The 18,321-nt window shown below is 40.3% G+C and overlaps 1 protein-coding gene across 13 annotated transcripts in view; it reads right to left on the bottom strand.

Moving 5' to 3' along the window:
• Positions 1–13,950: 13,950 nt before the first annotated feature.
• Positions 13,951–18,321, bottom strand: part of PPIP5K2 (diphosphoinositol pentakisphosphate kinase 2) — a 47,519-nt gene continuing 43,148 nt past the window's right edge. For 7 of the 13 annotated variants that reach the window (XM_079331176.1, XM_079331183.1, XM_079331184.1 and 4 more), the window contains 3 exons: positions 18,006–18,143; positions 16,457–16,585; positions 15,518–15,832 (listed from right to left, as the gene is read on the bottom strand). In XM_079331176.1, coding sequence (XP_079187302.1) covers positions 15,726–15,832; positions 16,457–16,585; positions 18,006–18,143 — 374 coding nt within the window. In that variant the 3' untranslated portion in view covers positions 15,518–15,725. Of the gene's footprint in view, positions 15,833–16,456; positions 16,586–18,005; positions 18,144–18,321 lie in introns of those variants that run through there. The other 6 variants (XM_079331182.1, XM_079331181.1, XM_079331186.1 and 3 more) reach the window with 3 other exon arrangements.

Genomic DNA, 18,321 nt, shown 5'->3' with positions numbered 1-18,321 from the left:
AGATTTTCCCAAGATAAAGTACTTTATTTCATCACTTTTTTGTAATGTTTATCAAGGCATCCAAGATTTTACATGGAAAATGAAGATATTTTAGAAAACTTAGGTTTTGTTTTTCCATGTAAGATCTGATCAACACTTTTTAGCCCTACTGCAAAACAGAAGGAAAGAGACCATTACAAGCCATTCTTGGAGAATTCTGGCAAGAACATGAAATACCAACATCTTGGAGTGTCTATGCTCATCAGTAGCTTACCACATCAATGACAGTCAATTAGAATTATGATACACAACAATTGGTGAGTAAACACAATATTAAAGGTAAAATGCACAGAAAATGGCTCAATTTCTGTTCTTCTCTTCAAGCTCTTCCTGATTTATTATCCCTAGAGTGCTTTTATCAAAAGGTTTATTTTTCTTGCTATTCCTGTATTCCATGTTTGTACATTGAAAACTGCTATGGGGTTTAGAACATTAAGTTAATAAATTCAATAATATGTTAATAAATTCAACAGCTGAAAGCTGAGCAATTTATAGAGTATTTGCTCATTCTGTTTCTTTGGCTCTTTGTACATGGATTTAATTCTAAAGCCTAATGAGACAAACATTTTTGTTAAATACTCACTTTCCTTTCCCTTTTGAAGGACTGTCACCATTATTTCGAAAATCTGATTTTTGCTGGAAATACAGAACTACATTCTTGATAAAAAACAAGGTGCTAATTTGTGAGGGGAAAGGGAAGCAAAAAGCAGCTATGAGAAGGGTATGGCTGATGGGGCAGAATAATATTATATTGGGGGCAGGGAGGGGGAAGGAATATTTTTATTTTGAAAGACGAAGAAAGAAATACTATTAGTGCTATGTAACTTGCAACTTTTGTCATCCAACAAAAAAATTACTTTTGTTAGTACTTTCTTAAAGGACTTTTTGGCTAAGGTAAAAAATTAGCAGACCAGTGAATACAGTAATAATTTACTTAAAACCTTAACAAAATTTCTTAACCACAGCATTTCTTAAAATACCATCTTAATTATTTATATAACAATTTTTAAAAAAATTCATAAGTGTGAAAAGCATCCTTTGATTTATTTATTGGGCCAAATTGACTTTTTTGCCTAATTAAGCTGATTTCAGCTGAAAAAACAGCTATTTAAACAAGGTGAATATTGTCTGATGGACAAAAGCACAGGAAAGAATATGAAAAATAGTGGTGGGTTTAGAGCTTCTTTCATATTGCAAATCTAGCTCTGATTCAGAACATCTGGAAGATGACAAAAAGAACTATTCAGCTTGAAAAGACACACTGTCCTACACTATGAGATATAAAAGTTACTGGGAAAAGGAAGTGAAGTTTTGGACAAGTCATTAACAAAATCTGCACTTGTGTGCACATGTATAGGAAGAGGCAACAGAAGATACTTGCCAATGTTGCTGAAGGTCTTTTAATAGAACATAAGTTTATCATAGTTGAGCTGCAGATTGTTAAGGAGCAAGAGAAATGGTGAAAGCATGTCTATGAGTGGAGCTGATTGCCCACAGAGTTGGTGCAGACTCAATCCTTCAAGGCTGTCAAGTGCAAGCTGGATTAAGTGACATGGTTTGATCCCACAGATGACCCTGAGTTGAGCCACTCTGGCATTGAACCACAGCCCTCCTGAGGCCATTTCCATCCTAGTAACTGTGTGCTCCTATGATCCTTGTTTAACATTATTGCTTTTGGATTGAATGCTTAGCCTATGTTGAGGTTAAAATATATGGCAATTAATAAGAGAATGGAATGGAATGGAATGGAATGGAATGGAATGGAATGGAATGGAATGGAATGGAATGGAATGGAATGGAATGGAATGGAATGGAATGGAATGGAATGGAATGGAATGGGAATAGAACAGAACAGAACAGTTGGAAGGACCTGCAATAATCATCACACTTTAGGGCCGACCAAATTTTAAACCCATTATGAAGAATGTTGTTGGAGTCAGTGAGCCAGGAGTCTCTCTGTATTCTTCAGAGAGAATTCAGAGTGCAGGAATTGAATTAAAGCCTTTGGATGGATTGAAGTGTATTAAGCCACTCACACATAAAGTAGAAGTTTAAGTGTAAGCTTTAGTGTAAGTTTAAGTTATAGGATAAGTAAGTAAGTCAGTAAGTAATTTTAGTATGAGCTCTAATACTTTTAGTAAGTGAAAGGTTTAGATGCCAGAGTAGAAGTGCAAGTTCTAGTGAAGGTTGAAAAACATACTAGTGTTTTCAGTAGAGGCTCCAGGAATATAGTTTTAGACATAATAGAGCTATGGTAAGAATATTGCTTACATTTTTCAGATAGAACAAGATGGACTGTATGCGTAGTTTATACGTAAGCTGGCATATTAAGAAACTAGAATTCTAATAGGTTAAGGGGTGATGGTCTGAGTTTGTGTCTTACCTTGTTGGGAAGATTCTGTGTAAGAGCATGCATTGGGGAGAGCTCTCTGGGGAGAGTGCTTTTGCCACTGCTTTTCTATTTTACTTCTGCTCTGCTTTGCTTGCTGCCATCATTAATACCCAAGATGGAGATAGGAACTGTCACAGCAATTTCAGCCCCACCAGGACCTCTGGGAGCAGCTTCTGCTTCTATCTGGGACTTCATACCAAAACTTAACATAGTAGCATGGACTTTAATGTCTGTGACTGTGCCTTTTGAGACTGATGTGCTTCTGCAATAAGCAGCTTTTTAGCAGCTATTAGCTGCTTTGCCCATTTTAGAAGATAACCTGATGAAGTTGGTGCCCAGAGCACCAGAGGTTTAACCCCACAGACATTGTCCAGATGCCTGTTTTTAAGGCACCAACAAGCTCAGGGTGTCAACCACCTCTCTAGAAAGCCCGTGCCAGGGTTGTCCACCCTCTCAGAAAAAATAAAACCTTCCTAATGTCCAGTCAGAACCTCCCCTGATGCAGCTTTGAGCCATTCCCACACACTGTGTTGCTGAATTTCAGGAAGAAGAGCTCAGCTCCTCCTTTACCAGTTCCCATCCTCTAGCAGCTGAACACAGCAGAGATGTTGCCCCTCAGTCTCCTTCTTTCCAAACCTCACCACTCCTTGCAGGACAGACCTTCCAGCCCTTCTACATGCTTGGTTGTCTTCTGGGTGTATTCAGGTGTCTCAACATTATTCTTAATTTTTGTGGCCCAGACCTGCACATAGTTCTAATCCATGTTTATTTACTTGTAACTAATATTGAAGCTAGAAAAGGCAGAAACCTCCAGGTTTTTGCTTTTTCCATTCCATTCTATTTTAAATACGTCATTTCAATCTTTTGAATTCTCTTGGTTGGATTTTCTCCTTTGTTTTCCTTTCTAATTTTCATTATTTGTAACTCTACATGTTCTGTGTGAATGCTCTTAAAAAATGTTTACAAACCTAGTTTAAATTCATAAATAGTTCAAAATACTTTCTAGAGTAGCCTTTTAAAATAATTTATGCAAGTTTTACATATAATATTTTAAGTCTAGATAGATTCCAAGCCATTGCCCAAAAGAGAAATGAAAAAGCTATCAAGAGAGTGAAGACAAGTAAGACAGGAAGTCTGAGTGGACTTAGTTATTAAAAGATTCTCATTGTTTTAATACTTGTATTAGTATACAACAAATAATAATGTTATTAAATAAAGGAACAGTTATTCCTTCTTCTGTAGAGATTAAATAGGAGACATAGTAAGATAGGTGCACTCAGACCAAACAAGCTTTATTGGAAACAAACATACTGTCATTATATTAGAAGTGTTCTGGATCTGTTGCAAAATGCGTGTCAGCCAATTACATTGTTTTCCTTATCAGTTACCTATCTCTTTGACTGAACAGGATGGAGATCTGTAAATTCTAATTTTCAGAACTCTGGATTTTCTATACTATAGAAATAATATATATTTCCATATACTATATACATACATTGTGTGGCACAGTGACAACTTGTCCTGGTTAGGGCACATTTGGGATTTGGGATCCCATCTCCGAATGGGATCCCTCTAGGAAACAGATTCAAATGGTCCCTCCCACAGTTGGCTCGGGAAAATACTTCCTTGGAAAGAAACGGAAAAAAATTGTTTATTTAATAGGCAAAGCACTCCCCAGCACAAACCTCTTGCCTCTCTGAAGAGATGACAAATTCAGAAGTCTTGTGGGTTGCAGCCCAGCTCATTCTGTCTGTTATCAGTCCCTCTGGCACTGGGAGATGGTGGTGGGCCACAGGTGCAAGCTACCAGTGCTATTCTGGGTTTACAGTCCAGAGCAGGTTCAAACAATTCCAAGAGAAAGGAAGAAAACTCACAGTCCAGGGAACTTCTCTGCCTCGGCTAGCCAAATAACTAAAAACAAAGAAGAGCTCTCTCCTGCTGTCCACTGCAGACAACAGTCTGTGTGAAGGATGCAGGGAAGCAAGTGCAGTCTCTGATAACAAACTCTTCACCTCTTCTCTCCCTCTTCACTCCTGGAACCAGTCTTAAAAACCGTCTTAAAGCTACAGAACTCAACATCCAACACAAATAGAAAAGGTGATTTGGGATACAAACATCATAAAGTCACCCCAGGACATTATACCCCTTACCCCATATTGTCAGCTTGCTACCATATCTAGTATATATTCTAACTCTACAAATACATACATTATACATAGATAGATAGATAGATAGATAGATAGATAGATAGATAGATAGATAGATAGATAGATAGATAGATAGACAGATAGATATTCACAGTATGTAGCTATATACAGACAATGGCAGTGACATCCAGCCTGAGGCACACATCATGTTGTCCCATCTTTCTGCATTATCCATCATGTGCAACCTGGTCCCTAAACAAAGACAATTCCACGAATGGATTTGTCTCTACTCGAGGCAGAATTGATCCAAACTGTCTTCCCTAACAAACCTCTGACATGCACCACTGGGACTTTGTCTCCATCTACTATATTGAGAAGATTATGCTGGGCAGGGCCTGCTCAGTTGTGGAGCCTCAAGTGTTCATTAATCATGCAACCTTTGCTAGATACTGCTCCCTGTTCTCGAAACATCCCCCACCCAATGCTTTCAGGGTGGTTTTTAACAGTGTGTTGTACCTCTCCACTTTACATGCAGCTGGTGCATGGTAGGGGATGTGGTACACCCCCTCAATGTCATGTTCCCTAGCCCAAGTGTTGATAAGACTGTTCTTGAAATGTGTCCCATTGTCTGACTCAATCTTCTCAAGGGTACCATGCCTTCAAAGGACTTGCCTTTCAAGGCCTAGGATGGCGTTATGGGCCATAGTGTGAGACACAGGGTAGGTTTCCAGCCATCCAGTGGTAACCTCTACCATTGTGAGCACACAGTGCTTGCCTTAGCGGGTTTGAGGAAGGATGATGTAGTCAATTGGCCAGGCCTCCCCATACAAGAGGGGCTTCTGCTTGGCCTGCTTGATTCCAGCACACATCTCACAGTCATGGACAACCTGAGAAATACTGTCCATGGTTAGATCCACCCCTTGGTCTCATACCCATTTATAGGTGGCATCTCCGCCCTCACGACCTCAGGCATCATGAGCCCATCAAGTCAGGAGCAATTCTCTTTTGTGTTGCCAATCTAAGTTTATCTTTGACACCTCTATCTGTGCAGCCTGATCTACCTGCTTGTTGTGTTCTGCTCCTCATTAGCTCTACTTTTGGGGACTGTCATGATCCGCTTGCCCGAGTGGGAGCTGTGATGGTTCATTTGACCCCAGCATGCAAAAGACAAACAGCAAGGGACTCAAGTTTTTTCAGCAGCAAGAAGCAATGCACTTTATTGAGTGCCAACAACTCCATTTTTCAATAGAACGGGGGGAGAGAGAGAGAGAGAGATAAAGGAAACAAAGTAAAAGGGGAAGGAGAAAGAGAGAAGGATGGGGAAATGGCTACCAACAGATGGGACATTGTCCTCTTGGTCTTCAGCCAATAGATGCATCTTCCGTCTGTGGGGCAAAGAGATCTGAAAAGCCTCTTCTGAAAATTATCTTATTATAGTCCTTTTCCAAGGTGAGTGGCCTCTGGCCAAAGGGTGGGAAGATTTATAGACTATTGTGTGCAGAGGCCCATTGCTCTGAGAAGCAGGTGCAGAAAGTACAGCTCTTCCAGCCCATACCTGCTCGCAAGCAGTGTACTATGACAGGACAGCATGCAACTACAGAACAGTCCACAAGCATCTACAAGCATCCACCTTGGCCAGCCAGAACTCAGGTCCAGAGAGAGCAGTGGGGTCCCGAGGTCTCAGTCTCTGATCTTGTGACAGTTTTAAGGCAGATCAGGGAAACTTTGAACTGACCCTTACAGGGACATGGGCATCCACATGAAGGACTTTCACAGGTAGCTTCTCTACCCAGGTGGCAATGTCTTTCCACTCATCAGCAACCCAGATTGGTTTTCCCCTACACTGCCAGTTGGCCTTTTTCCGCCTTTCCAGCCAACCCCACAGAGCATTGGCTACCATCCATGAATCAGTGTAAAGGTAGAGCTCTGGCCATTTCTCTCTCTCAGCAGCGTCCAGGGCCAGCTGAACAGCTTTGAGTTCAGCAAGTTGACTTGATCCACCTTCTCCTTCAGTAGCTTGTACAACCTGTTTTGTGGGGCTCCATACAGCTGCTTTCCACTTTTGTTTCATCCCTACAATGTGGCAAGAACCATCAGTAAAAAGAGCATGATGTGTTTCATTTGCTGGCAGTTGGTTATATAGTGGAGCTTCTTCAACGTGTGTCACTTGTTCTTCCTCTTTGTCAGCAAGATCAAAATTTTCACCTTCTGGCGAATTTGTAATTATTGCCAAAATACCATGGTGATTAAATTTTCCAGTACAGGTATGCTGTGTGATGACAGCAATCCATTTGCTCCATGTGGCACTGATGGTGTGGTGGGTAGAGGGAACCTTTGCTTTGAACATCCACCCCAGCACTGGCAGTCGGGGTGCTAGGAGGAGTTGTGCTTCTGTGCCAATCACCTTTGAGGCAGCTTGGACTCCTTCTTAAGTTGCTAAAATTTCCTTCTCTGTGGGAGCAGATTTGGCTTCACACTCTCTGTGGCTTCAACTCCAAAATCCCAGTGGCCAGCCTCGAGTCTCACCAGACACCTGCCAAAGGCTCCATGGCTCCCGGATACAGACTAAAGCATATTCATATTTGGTCCTGTCCTGACTGGGCCAAGGGTTTCCGCATGAGCAATCTCCTGCTTTATCTGGGCGAAGACTTGCTGTTGTTTGGGGTGATTGTTCTTCATGCAGATAACTAGGTAGAGAGGGCTCACAATCTGGCTGTACTCAGGAATGTGCATTCTCCGAAAGCCTATGGCACCTAAGAAAGCTTGTGTTTCTTTCTTGCTGCTTGGTAGAGACATTGCTTTGATCTTACTGATTACATCAGTGGGAATCTGATGCTGTCTATCTTGCCACTTTATTCCTAGGAACTGCGTATCTTGAGCAGGTTCTTTGACTTTGCTTTTCTTGGTATTCCTTGATGGCAAAATTCTCAGCTTTCTGGAGAATGGGGATGATTTTCTCTCCTTTCTCAAACATTTCTGCTGCCATGTTCCCCCACACAATGACGTCAGCAATGTACTGCAGATATTCTGGAGCTTCACCCTTTTCCAGTGCTTCCTGGATCAGTCAATGGCAGATGGTGGGGCTGTGTTTCCACCCCTGGGGCAGTCGGTTCCAGGTGTACTGCACCCCCTCCAGGTGAAAGCAAACTGAGGCCTGCACTCTGCTGCCAAAGGAATGGAGAAGAATGCATTTGCTATGTCAATGGTGGCATACCACCTTGCTGCCTTGGACTCCAGCTCGTACTGGAGTTCCAGCATGTCCGGCACGGCAGCGCTCAGCGGTGGAGTCACTTCATTCAATGCCCGATAGTCCACAGTCAGTCTCCATTCTCCATCAGATTTCTGAACAGGCCAAATAGGACTGTTGAAGAGTGAGTGGGCCTTACTGACCACCCCTTGGCTCTCCAGCTCACGGATCATCTTGTGGATGGGGATCACAGCATCTCGAGTTGTTCTGTACTATTGGTGGTGCACTGTGGAGGTGGCAATTGGTACTCATTGCTCTTCCACCTTCAGGAGCTCTACTGCAGATGGGCTCTCTGATAGTCCAGGCAAGGTGCTCAGTTGTTTGATGCCCTATGTCTCTACAGCTGCTATTCCGAAAGCCTACCTGAGTCCCTTTTTTGAGGAAGTCTGTGCCCAAAATGCATGGAACTTCTGGGCAAGTCACTATAAAGCATTTCTCCCACTCATTTCCAGTCAGGCTCATATCAGCTTCCACCAAAGTAGAATCCTGTGATCTCCCTATGACACCAGCAATGGAAACAGATTCTGCCCCACATGTCTTGATGGGATTAGTGTGTACTGCACATCAGTCAACCAATGCCTCCTGTTTTCGTGGTTCTGATGTGCCAGGCTAAAAAATCCACACAGTTAAAAAACCACAGTTTTCCCTAGCCTCTACCTGGCTAGAGGGAGGGCCCCTCTAAGTCTGGTTATTCTCTTTTCCCCAGGCATATGTCTTGGAGGTTCCTTCAAGGGGATTGGACATGTTATCATCATCATCATACCTGGGAGTTTGGCTACAAGCTACTGGACCTGCTTCCTTTTTGATGGAACTTCTCCCCTGAGCCTTGCTGTCCTGCAATTCAAGTACCCATTTTGCCAGAGCAGCAGTAGATTTCCCATCCTATCTTTTCATGTTTTCTCCACAATCACACAGGGAAAACCACAGCTCAGCTTCTAGGGTGTACCTTCTCTCCTCATCTGGGGAACGTCTATGTTTGGCACCAGAACCTCTGATCTGTATTGCTGAGATTTAGAGAAATTCCTCTTTCATCTCCTCTTTAAATTTCTTCTGATTCTCTCTGTCTTTCCTTCTAATTCTTGCAGACATGTTTCCACAGCTGCGATACTGGGTCATACATGGCACCTGCATATCCTCGCAGCTTCTTCACCATATAAGCATGGTCTCCTCCCTGTCATCTGGCTTCATTATTGCTGAAGCAGAAGCATATTCTTGTGGCCCAAATCATACAAGTTTTCGCCACAGCACGGATGTACATGGTACTGTTGGGGGTTGAGTATTTTTCTATTACTGTGTCAATTTAAAGAATTTTTCCTATTATCATGCCAATGGAGCTGGCTGGGTTACACCCAGGGTCTCTGATGATCCAGACAAAAGGGGTCGGTGGCAGCGGCTCCCGGAGGGGCCTCTGAGGCTTCCGGAGGAGACTCGTGTTTCCGGGGAGCTCAGAGGAGGATGCCCCGTCTGCAGCCCAGGTTGAACACAGGAGAGCCAGACCCTCTGTGATCACCTGCCCTGCATCTGCCCCATTCCAGCCTCCTGCCTCTGCGGACACAGCTGATCCCCCGGACACACACGGTGAGCGAGGAGCCGCCGCTCCAGCCCGTTCCCACCCGAGACCGGCGTGGCCGCTGCCGCCCCTCCCGCCTGCGCTCCTGCCTGCCCTTGGCAGCTCCGGGCTTTGTTGCAGCTGCAGGACCAGGACCGAGCACAGAGAGAGCATGCCTGGGGGTAAAGAAGGCATTGGAACTGAGTTAGCTATTCTGTTTTGTCGGCAATTTTAACAACTGCTGTTGTTTTCTGCTTGTACAGTTAGATATATTAGTAAAAGAGCTGTTATTCCTACCCCCTTACCTCTGCCTCAGAGTCCTTGATTCAAACAATTATAATACTTGGGGGGAGTGAAATTAAAGTCTCTATTCCAAAGGAAAACTTCTGCCTTTACTGGCAGACACCTGTCCTTTCAAACCAAGTCTGGATTCTTAGTTGTTAGGTCATCTGAGAAAACAATCTCTGCCACTGACATTTCTCTTAAGCATTGAATCCCTTGTTCTATAGTCTTCCACCGGGTTTGCTGCATATAGAAATCATCTGCACACAGATAGCTTTGTGCCACACTTCCCAGGACCCATGCTCAGAGACTGAGAATTAGCCCTCATCATCATTCCTTGGTTGATAACTGGATCATGTGACAGGGATCTCAAATGCCTCATTTCAGTACCATCCAGAATTGTAGCCTCATCTGCAGCGCCCCAAAAATGAACTAGCCAACTAATTATAGATTCATCAGGTCATGGAGTGTAATCCTTTTCTAGGCCATGAAGGTCTTTCAGGGAAAAGGACTCAATATTGGCGTCTGATCTTGTGCCAGTTACTGATTTTGTATCAGGAACTTGCTTTGAGATTCCTTCCCCTGGATCATCATTGTCCACTGGCTGATCAGTTTTTGCTTGTACGCTTCTTGCCCGGAATGACTGCCAGTGGCTTAGGCTCACTGTCTGGTTTAGCTGCAGGCTTAGGCTCACTGTCTCTGGTTTAACTACAGCCTGGGTAACTGGGGTGTTGGCTGATTTGTCTCCCTGCCCCTGGCCTCTGCTTGCTGCCCTACAGTATCTAGCAGTATGTGATACGCATATGCTAGGGCCCAGCTTATGGCAATGAGCTTTTTCTCATTAGAATCATCATGGCAGTTCTCGTCCACATATTTCCCCACCTAATCTGGGTTCTGAATTTATTTGTGTGAAAATTCCCAGGCTGGGGGATTGTCACAGTGGGCATTATTAGGAGTGCCTTGATCTTCCCTGAGAAGTGTCCTTAGTAGGACATCCTGGGGGCACAGACACATCTGCACTCTGACTGGGTGACCAGCTCTTTTGTGAATATGGGCGATGTAGAAGGAGGAGATGGGGCCCTTGTGTGGAGTTCCAAGGAGAGCATTTATTGCTTCAGCCTTGAAGGGATCGAGGAATGAAAGACTAGAGGCAGCCCAAACAAGGGTTTATATAGGAATATAAGGGGCATGGCAGAACACTGGGACCAATGGGATGAGGGCACAGGGGCATAGCAAAGGGGAAGGACCAATGGGGTGGAAGAAATCAACATAATGATGCAAAGCACTCCAGAGGCAATCTTTTTGCTCTCCATAACCACAGGATTATGGCTTAGGGGTTGGTCTTCCAGAGGAGTGCAATAGGCTTTCCCTTGGCCACTTCTCTGGCCCCCACAGCGGATCAGAAAATTCCTTCAGGGTTTGGCCCATTCTCTCCCATTCTCCACACCACTCAGAATTTTCCACGCCTGGGCCTACTCCTGCGTCAGGGGGTCTCATCAGCTCTTCTGGACATCTCACCCCTAATTCTAGAGAGGCTGAAGACCATATATAGGAAGCCTACTAGATGAAGTGCCAGGAAGGTGGAATCCTTGGCAATTCAGGGGAAACTGAACATTCTCAATAAGTGATTTAACAGATTCAAAGGAGAAGGAAAGGCTGAAAACATCATCCCCTGCTCCTCCTCTAACTGGGGCAATGACTAATAAACCCCCAAAACATGCTACTAGAAACGGGATGCAGGGTAGAATGAAAAAACCATAAACCATACATACCTGGAATAAACTCCAGTACCTTTATAAACTTTCTATAAATAATTACCACCATGCCTAGCACCATAGTATTCTAATAATCTGTGGCCCTCTACTGTAGAAACTACAGTGTTAGGGACACTACTGGAGCTATCTCCTGTTAAGAAAATAAGCCTAGGGACCAGAAAGGTATTAAAACCTCAAAAAAGCCTAGGGACCAGAGATGCATAAAAGCCTCCACCATGAGAGATATTATGAATTCAAGCAAGATGGCTACTGACTGCTTTATCCCAATACAGAGTAAGTTCAACTAAGATGCAATCAGGACGGGTTTTTTTCCAATTTCTTGAGCCATGCATTGGGTGCCAATTAATGTATTTGCCTGGTTAGGACAAGTTTGGGAGGAAACCTCCGAATGGGGTCCCTCTAGAAAACAGATTCACCCTCCCACAACTGGTTTGGGAAAATATTTTCTCAGAGAGAAGTGGAAAAAATGGTTTATTTAACAGGCAAAGCACTCCCAAACACAAAAATGAACAATACTAAACAACAAAACCTGTCGCTTTGACGAGATGACAAATTCAGCTCTCTTCCGTGGTTTGCAGCCTGGCTCACTCTGGCAGATCTCAGTCCCTACAGCACTGGGAAATGCCATGGTCCAGGCAAGGCCCCAGTGGGCCATGGGTGTGAGCTCCCGGTGCTCTTCTGGATTTTCAGTCCAGAGCAGGTTCAAACAATTCCAAGGAAAAAGGAAAAAAAACCCCACAGCCCAGGGAGCTTCTCTGCCTCAGCTAGTCAAAAACTAACTAAGAGCAAAGGAGAGCTCTCTGCTGCTGTCCACAGCAGACAACAGTCTGTGCAAAGGAGGTGGTGGAGCAATTGCAGTCTCTGATAACAAACTCTGCACCTATTCTCTCCCTCTTTACTCTGGAATGTCTTAAAGCTGCAGAGCTCAATATTCAACATCAGCAGAACAGATGACTGGTGATACAGGCATCATGAAATCACCCCAGGACACAACTTTTTAATCCAGTATATATATATATATTTTTTTTTTTTTTTAAAGCAACTCCACTTTAGAACTGGTTTTGTATCAATGCAGAATTTAAGCTTCATATAAGGTCTTTTCTACACTAGCTTCTACCTTTAATGATATGGATGTTCTCTGTATTGAGTACATCTCCTCCTCCTATGTCCACATTTGATTCACACGCTCATACATTCTTATTTTTATGGATAAAATATTTGTCCTGGTTTTTTATTCAACATGTTTTTTGCAGTAGTTCACTCTGGACTGCTTTGGCGTACACCAGTTTCTGTATTTTGGAGCACAAGATGGTTGTTTTTAAGGCTAAGTGAGGAAATAAAAAAAAATTAGAATTTAAAAATACTCAATGAAATTTGTCCTCATCACAAAAGCAAGCAAAATGAAAACCATTATTTAGAAAGAAAAACAAAATAAATACGAACTATTACTAGAAAGTATATTTCTTTGCTTACACTGCTTCTTGCAAAATTGACTTTTTGGAAAAGTTTTTCCTATTTTTTCTTTACTTATGACACTGTCAAAAATACATTTGCTGTAAATTGATTAAGAAAAAATGCAGGAAAAATAAAAGAATATTATGCTTTTGTCTGTTAGATGACAAAGTAGTCTTAAATTCCTGTGTTCTGCCACTTGTCTACTACACTGAAATGGCTTTTAAAAATCTTTGTTACATCTCTTCTGCCATTATTCTTTGAAGTGTTTTTGATGCTTGTTCAATGTATGATCATTATCTTTGATACAATAACACATGTAATTATATATTGTATGCTTAATTCCCTAGGCTTTTTTATATGGATTTCTACAAAACAGAACTTTGGAAGCACATCTGCTTTCCCTTAACACCTTCTGTGTTCTTGGAAAATTACATAACTGAAATTTATCTATTATAATAAAAAAACATAAAACAGGATTTAAATTAATTTTAGGAGTTTTCACACACATTTTTGTGCTTTGGACTATTTTGCAATGATGCTTCATTTTTGAAGAAATGCAAAGCTAAATCATTACTTAAACTACATTGCAGGGTGATAATATTTTGGGAGTCACAGTCATATTTTGACCACTGATTTTCTGTAACCATATTCTTTGACCTCTGTCAAATCTGGTTTGAATAGGATGCATAGTTCAAAAACTTTAATGTGAGAGGGACTACTATTGCATAAAGAAACTGAATTAAAAAGTCTCAAATCTTTGCACTCTTTGTGTTGCTATTGTCAGTCTCAATAGCAAGTACAAGAGCACTCACAATGGTCCTGTATTTGATGTTACCATTCTGGAACACGACATAGCACTGCAGAATGTGTGACTGCCACTTATCTTTCTGAGGAGTGATTTCAGTATAAAATTATACTGTCACATCTTTTATGCCGCATCCTTACCTCCAAGAGTAATTTTGGCGTATTTGTAAATTAATGGCTGATATGTAAATTGTTTTCCACTGGATTACTTTGTCAGCTATACTTCCCAGTGCTTTTAAAAGAAAACACAATAGAGAGAATTTGCCAGTGACCTTGATTTTATTTAGGAGCACATAAAAAAAGTTATGCCACAGCTTTGGTTGACTGGAATGATACATATTCTTAAATTTTTAGGCTTTTTTTTTTTTTTCTAAATGGTAAACAAGCGTACATTCAGTTGTATGCAAGACCGACATTATCAGTAACAAAATTACACTACAGAAAATGAAAGGCCTGAAGTATATAGCTGTGAAACCCTTCATATATGTGATGTTGAACCAGCATTGTTAGAAATAGTCTGCAAAAGCAATTTCATATATGGTAAACACTGAAAAAAGACCCTGTGACAAAGTAAATGCCAGTTGCATTGGCTCTGGAGACAATAAGAGCCCTACTTAAACATTTTATTCATAAGCTATGTCTTCTGCAGCTTAAACATGAATCACCTATCTTGTAGTTATGAAGTCCATTCTTACTATTCAGCCACTTGAACTTAAAGAAGTGGTCTATATTTTCAAAATTTGGGATACTCATAACTCACTATTTCTTCATGCCACAGAAAAAAATTACAACAATCGCTTAAGACTGAATAATTCTAAATAACACCATAATTCCATGTTCCACCAATTGAGAAATGCTTCTTTCATCTCTTAAAAATTGCTCAATTTTTTTCCTCTTTTGGTTTATGTTTTTTTCTGGGTTTTTTTTTTTTTCTGTATTTTGGGATGGTTGTTTTTTTTTTTTTGTTTGTTTTTTTGTTTGTTTTTTTGGTTCATTTGTGTAGAATTTTTTGTTTGTTTGTTTTTTGTTTTTTTTTTTGAGAGCTGCTGTCAAGTACCTAGATTGGAAGGAGAAGGGTATGAAAATTCCCAGGCCATGATGAATCCTGAGTATTTTGGAACAGTATGCACTGAGTTCTGGTAGTCTGCAGGCTTTCTCTATGCTGAAAGGATGATAATAAAGCATAGATGGAATATTTACAATATTTAGAGTAAACATAGTAGCAGACCAGCTGTAACCGTTTCTCCTTCTACAAAACCTGCTTTTTAGTATCCCCTTTTTCTAGAAACACATGGCAAAGAAAATAAAACTGTCTTTTTTAGTAAGCAATAGAAGGTTTTGGTAAAAACATATAAAAGACAGTTTTATCTGCTAGATGATATACAGACACCTGTATACAAGACAATACATTTGAATGTTACAGGTTTGATGTAAACACAGAAAAAAAAAAGTCGTTAAAAGTGCTGATACATGAACTTGCTTCATCATGCCTAATTATTGCAGCATGTATGATATAAATAATTAAAACGTAGAAAATATCTGCTTGTATCCAAACCAAGGAAAAGAAATCTCTTTGGAAATGTAGTTAAATTAAAAAAAAGTCAAGATGTGTGTTACATTTCAGCACACAGAAATTCACAGGGAGATTACAAACTCCTGAAAGCAGACATTTATGATGACAACAGACAATGCTTTCATTACATCAAGAGATGTAATGAAATGTGACATCAACACAGCCGCTGTAACACATACCATTTTATTTTTGTACAGGTTTACAGTAGATATTTGAAGACACAGAAAAGATTCATGTGCAGCTTGTCCATTGAAAGGTGTGCGGTTCATTAAACTGTTAAGTATATTTCCTGAAATATTTTAGAAATTATCTAAACACTGTGCACACTATCTAACCATGTATAAAGATTCTTAAGTGCACTATAAATTGCAGATGCAGACATGAATGGCTTTTGACAGCTCAGTACTTTGCTTAAATGCACACTAAAGAACCATTTAAGAAGTTGTTTCCAGTTTTGCCTGATCATTTCTTCTCAGAAACAGTTTCACCACAAAGTTCTGCATCTAGTGAGGCCTCTTCAAGAGATGATTTAGTATTAGATACATTAGATACAGGACATCCAAAGGTAGCTGTAGCGATAGAGAGAAAAGAAGTATTAGGTTTTACACTTTGATGCTAAAAAGCATCAAAGGCGAGAAAAATGCATGCTATCTAGCACAGAAACAAATAAGCTACACTACCTAATGAAATTAGAAGTCCAAGTGAAATTTGGTCTTTAAACAGCATAACCATCCAAAACCAGACAGTGTAGCTGGCCAGCAGTTCAGACTGTACATATTAATGATGGAATGCATCATCATGTTATTGGCAGCTTTAGTCAGAACACAGTCACAGAGCTCTGCATTAGGTGTTCAGAAAACATCTTAGAAATTCAGTCATTTAAATAAATAAATATACTTTGTCTTACTCAGAGATTGCTGTCATACTTCAAAGCAAAAGCTCGTGAACTTCAGGCCATAGAAAATAAAACAATTCAGAGGATAAGAGACAGTGACTATTAACACTGTTTTACTGTTAAAGCTATTTGTGCCATGCTATTGAGTTTTCTCTCTGTTCTGACCCACAAAATGATTCTACTTATGTAGGGAATGTAAAGAAACAGCTGCCCTATGAAGTCACTTAACATGTAAGGAAGAATTAGACTACTGGAAATAATCAAGTTAGCCATTCTACCTTTGACAGATTTTACTTACATAAGGTTAGTTTCTCTACCACTAGCTTTTCAGGCAAAGTTTCAAGCGGAGTTGGTTGAATTTTTGCAGGGGTAAATGTATTTAAAGGAATTCTTCTTCCTGAAAGGGGCATCATCTGAGTTGGAGAAGCTGAAATGGTAGGGAAAAAAGAATCATTAATAGTAAGTATTCTCATCTAAACTAGATGTCAAAATTGTAGTCACAGGACTGTGTATCCATTCAGCAAAACAAACACCACATTTATACAAGCAGCTGCTCAGCTACCAATTGTTGACTTTACTATCAAAACTTCACAACATGACAAGTCCTAAAATCTCTTTTTTATCACAGAAAGCAACACAGTAAATTCATGCTGTTAAGGCAGCATTTCAGTAACAGGTGCCATGCCAGAAGATTGGCAAAAGCATTAGTGCTGTTTCTCACAGGTTAAGAAGACTGCACCTTGAATAGGTGCAATAGGCTTTAAGTCCAACATGTCTATGAAAAGTGTACACAATGCATGAATCTCTAGATAACCTCCAAACAGTATAGGAAAGCAGGAAAATCAAACATCTATGACTTTAATTGTATAAAGTCTATTTTCCAACCACTCCTTGGTAGAAAAGTGACAACCATACACTAGGAGTATGATATATTTTGCTTTTCAATACTTCTTCATCTTGTATACTCTCAGTTCTGAACTGATTTTGAAACTTCCTAAGCAGTTAGGAAAAACCTTCCTAACTATAGAAAGACATTTTAAGTAGCTGAGAAATTTCATATACTTGTAAGCCTCTCAGGTCTTTTTCAGTAATATCAATTTTCTTAAATTACTTATATTCCTTCTCAAATACAGGAGGCCTACCCTATCAAATAAGCTGCTGATTAAAATCTAAACTGCATAAAATAATGAAGGAAAAAAAAAAAATCTGTAGCAGAAAAAAGGGAGAAGTCCTAATGGGTAGAATGCTGTTGTATCAGTACTTGCAAGTACAAGTTTCCTGATCAAAGCATAAGTCTTTAGACACTTCTGTAAGACAAATAATTTTCAATCACCTGACACATTATTTATAAGCATCCTTAGTATGTGGTAAATCTGACCTAACTGAAACCATTTCTGAAGACACAGCAGTAGAATCACAATGGAAAAATCAATGAAAATCAAAAAATGAAAGAAGCAGGAAATAATGAAATTTGAAATGTAAATGCAACACCGTTCTGCTGAGGCACCACAGTACAGTATAAAGCTGGGAATAATGCATGCTACCTGAAAAGCATTACCTGTAATTCAGCTGAGTGTGGACCATAGAGAGAAGTCAATGTAATAATAAAGGAAATAGACTATGATTTCATTAAATCCTTAATTTACTACCTCAGCCAACAGAGAAATTAATTGAATGAATTATAAGTGTCCATACCCACAAAAGGATAGTGCAAAATGTAAACTTATGGTTTATGTACATTTTCATCAAAAACAGTGTCCTTAGTTTACTTGTTAGCTGCAAAACACTGCAAAGATTAACCAGACAATAATTAGGAATTTAAAATTATCATAATTACAAACTATAACCAGTACATGTCTCCTGTAGATTTTCCCTTGATGGAGCAGCAACAGAAGCAAGAAATTCATCCACCTGCTTCAGAGACAAGGAATTGTGTAGAGTTTCCAAAGGGCAAATAGAAGGCACCATGGAATACAGTTCAAAACCTAAAAGAAAAATAATAAAAAAAGAGATTTCCAAACATGAGACAGGATTTCAGCTACTGCATTAATGCATGATAAAAAGTGCTTAGTTTACATTAGCATGTGCAGGCATAAATCTCTTGGAATCATGGAAATTCAATATTACAGGACTTGGAACAAGATGAGCAAATTTCTAGCTAAA

This window comes from Erithacus rubecula (assembly GCF_903797595.1).
Source record: "Erithacus rubecula genome assembly, contig: SUPER_Z_unloc_2, whole genome shotgun sequence".
Taxonomy (NCBI): Eukaryota; Metazoa; Chordata; class Aves; order Passeriformes; family Muscicapidae; genus Erithacus; species Erithacus rubecula.
The sequence above is the reverse complement of the archived record's forward strand: the minus strand, read 5'-3'. Positions and strand labels throughout refer to the sequence as shown.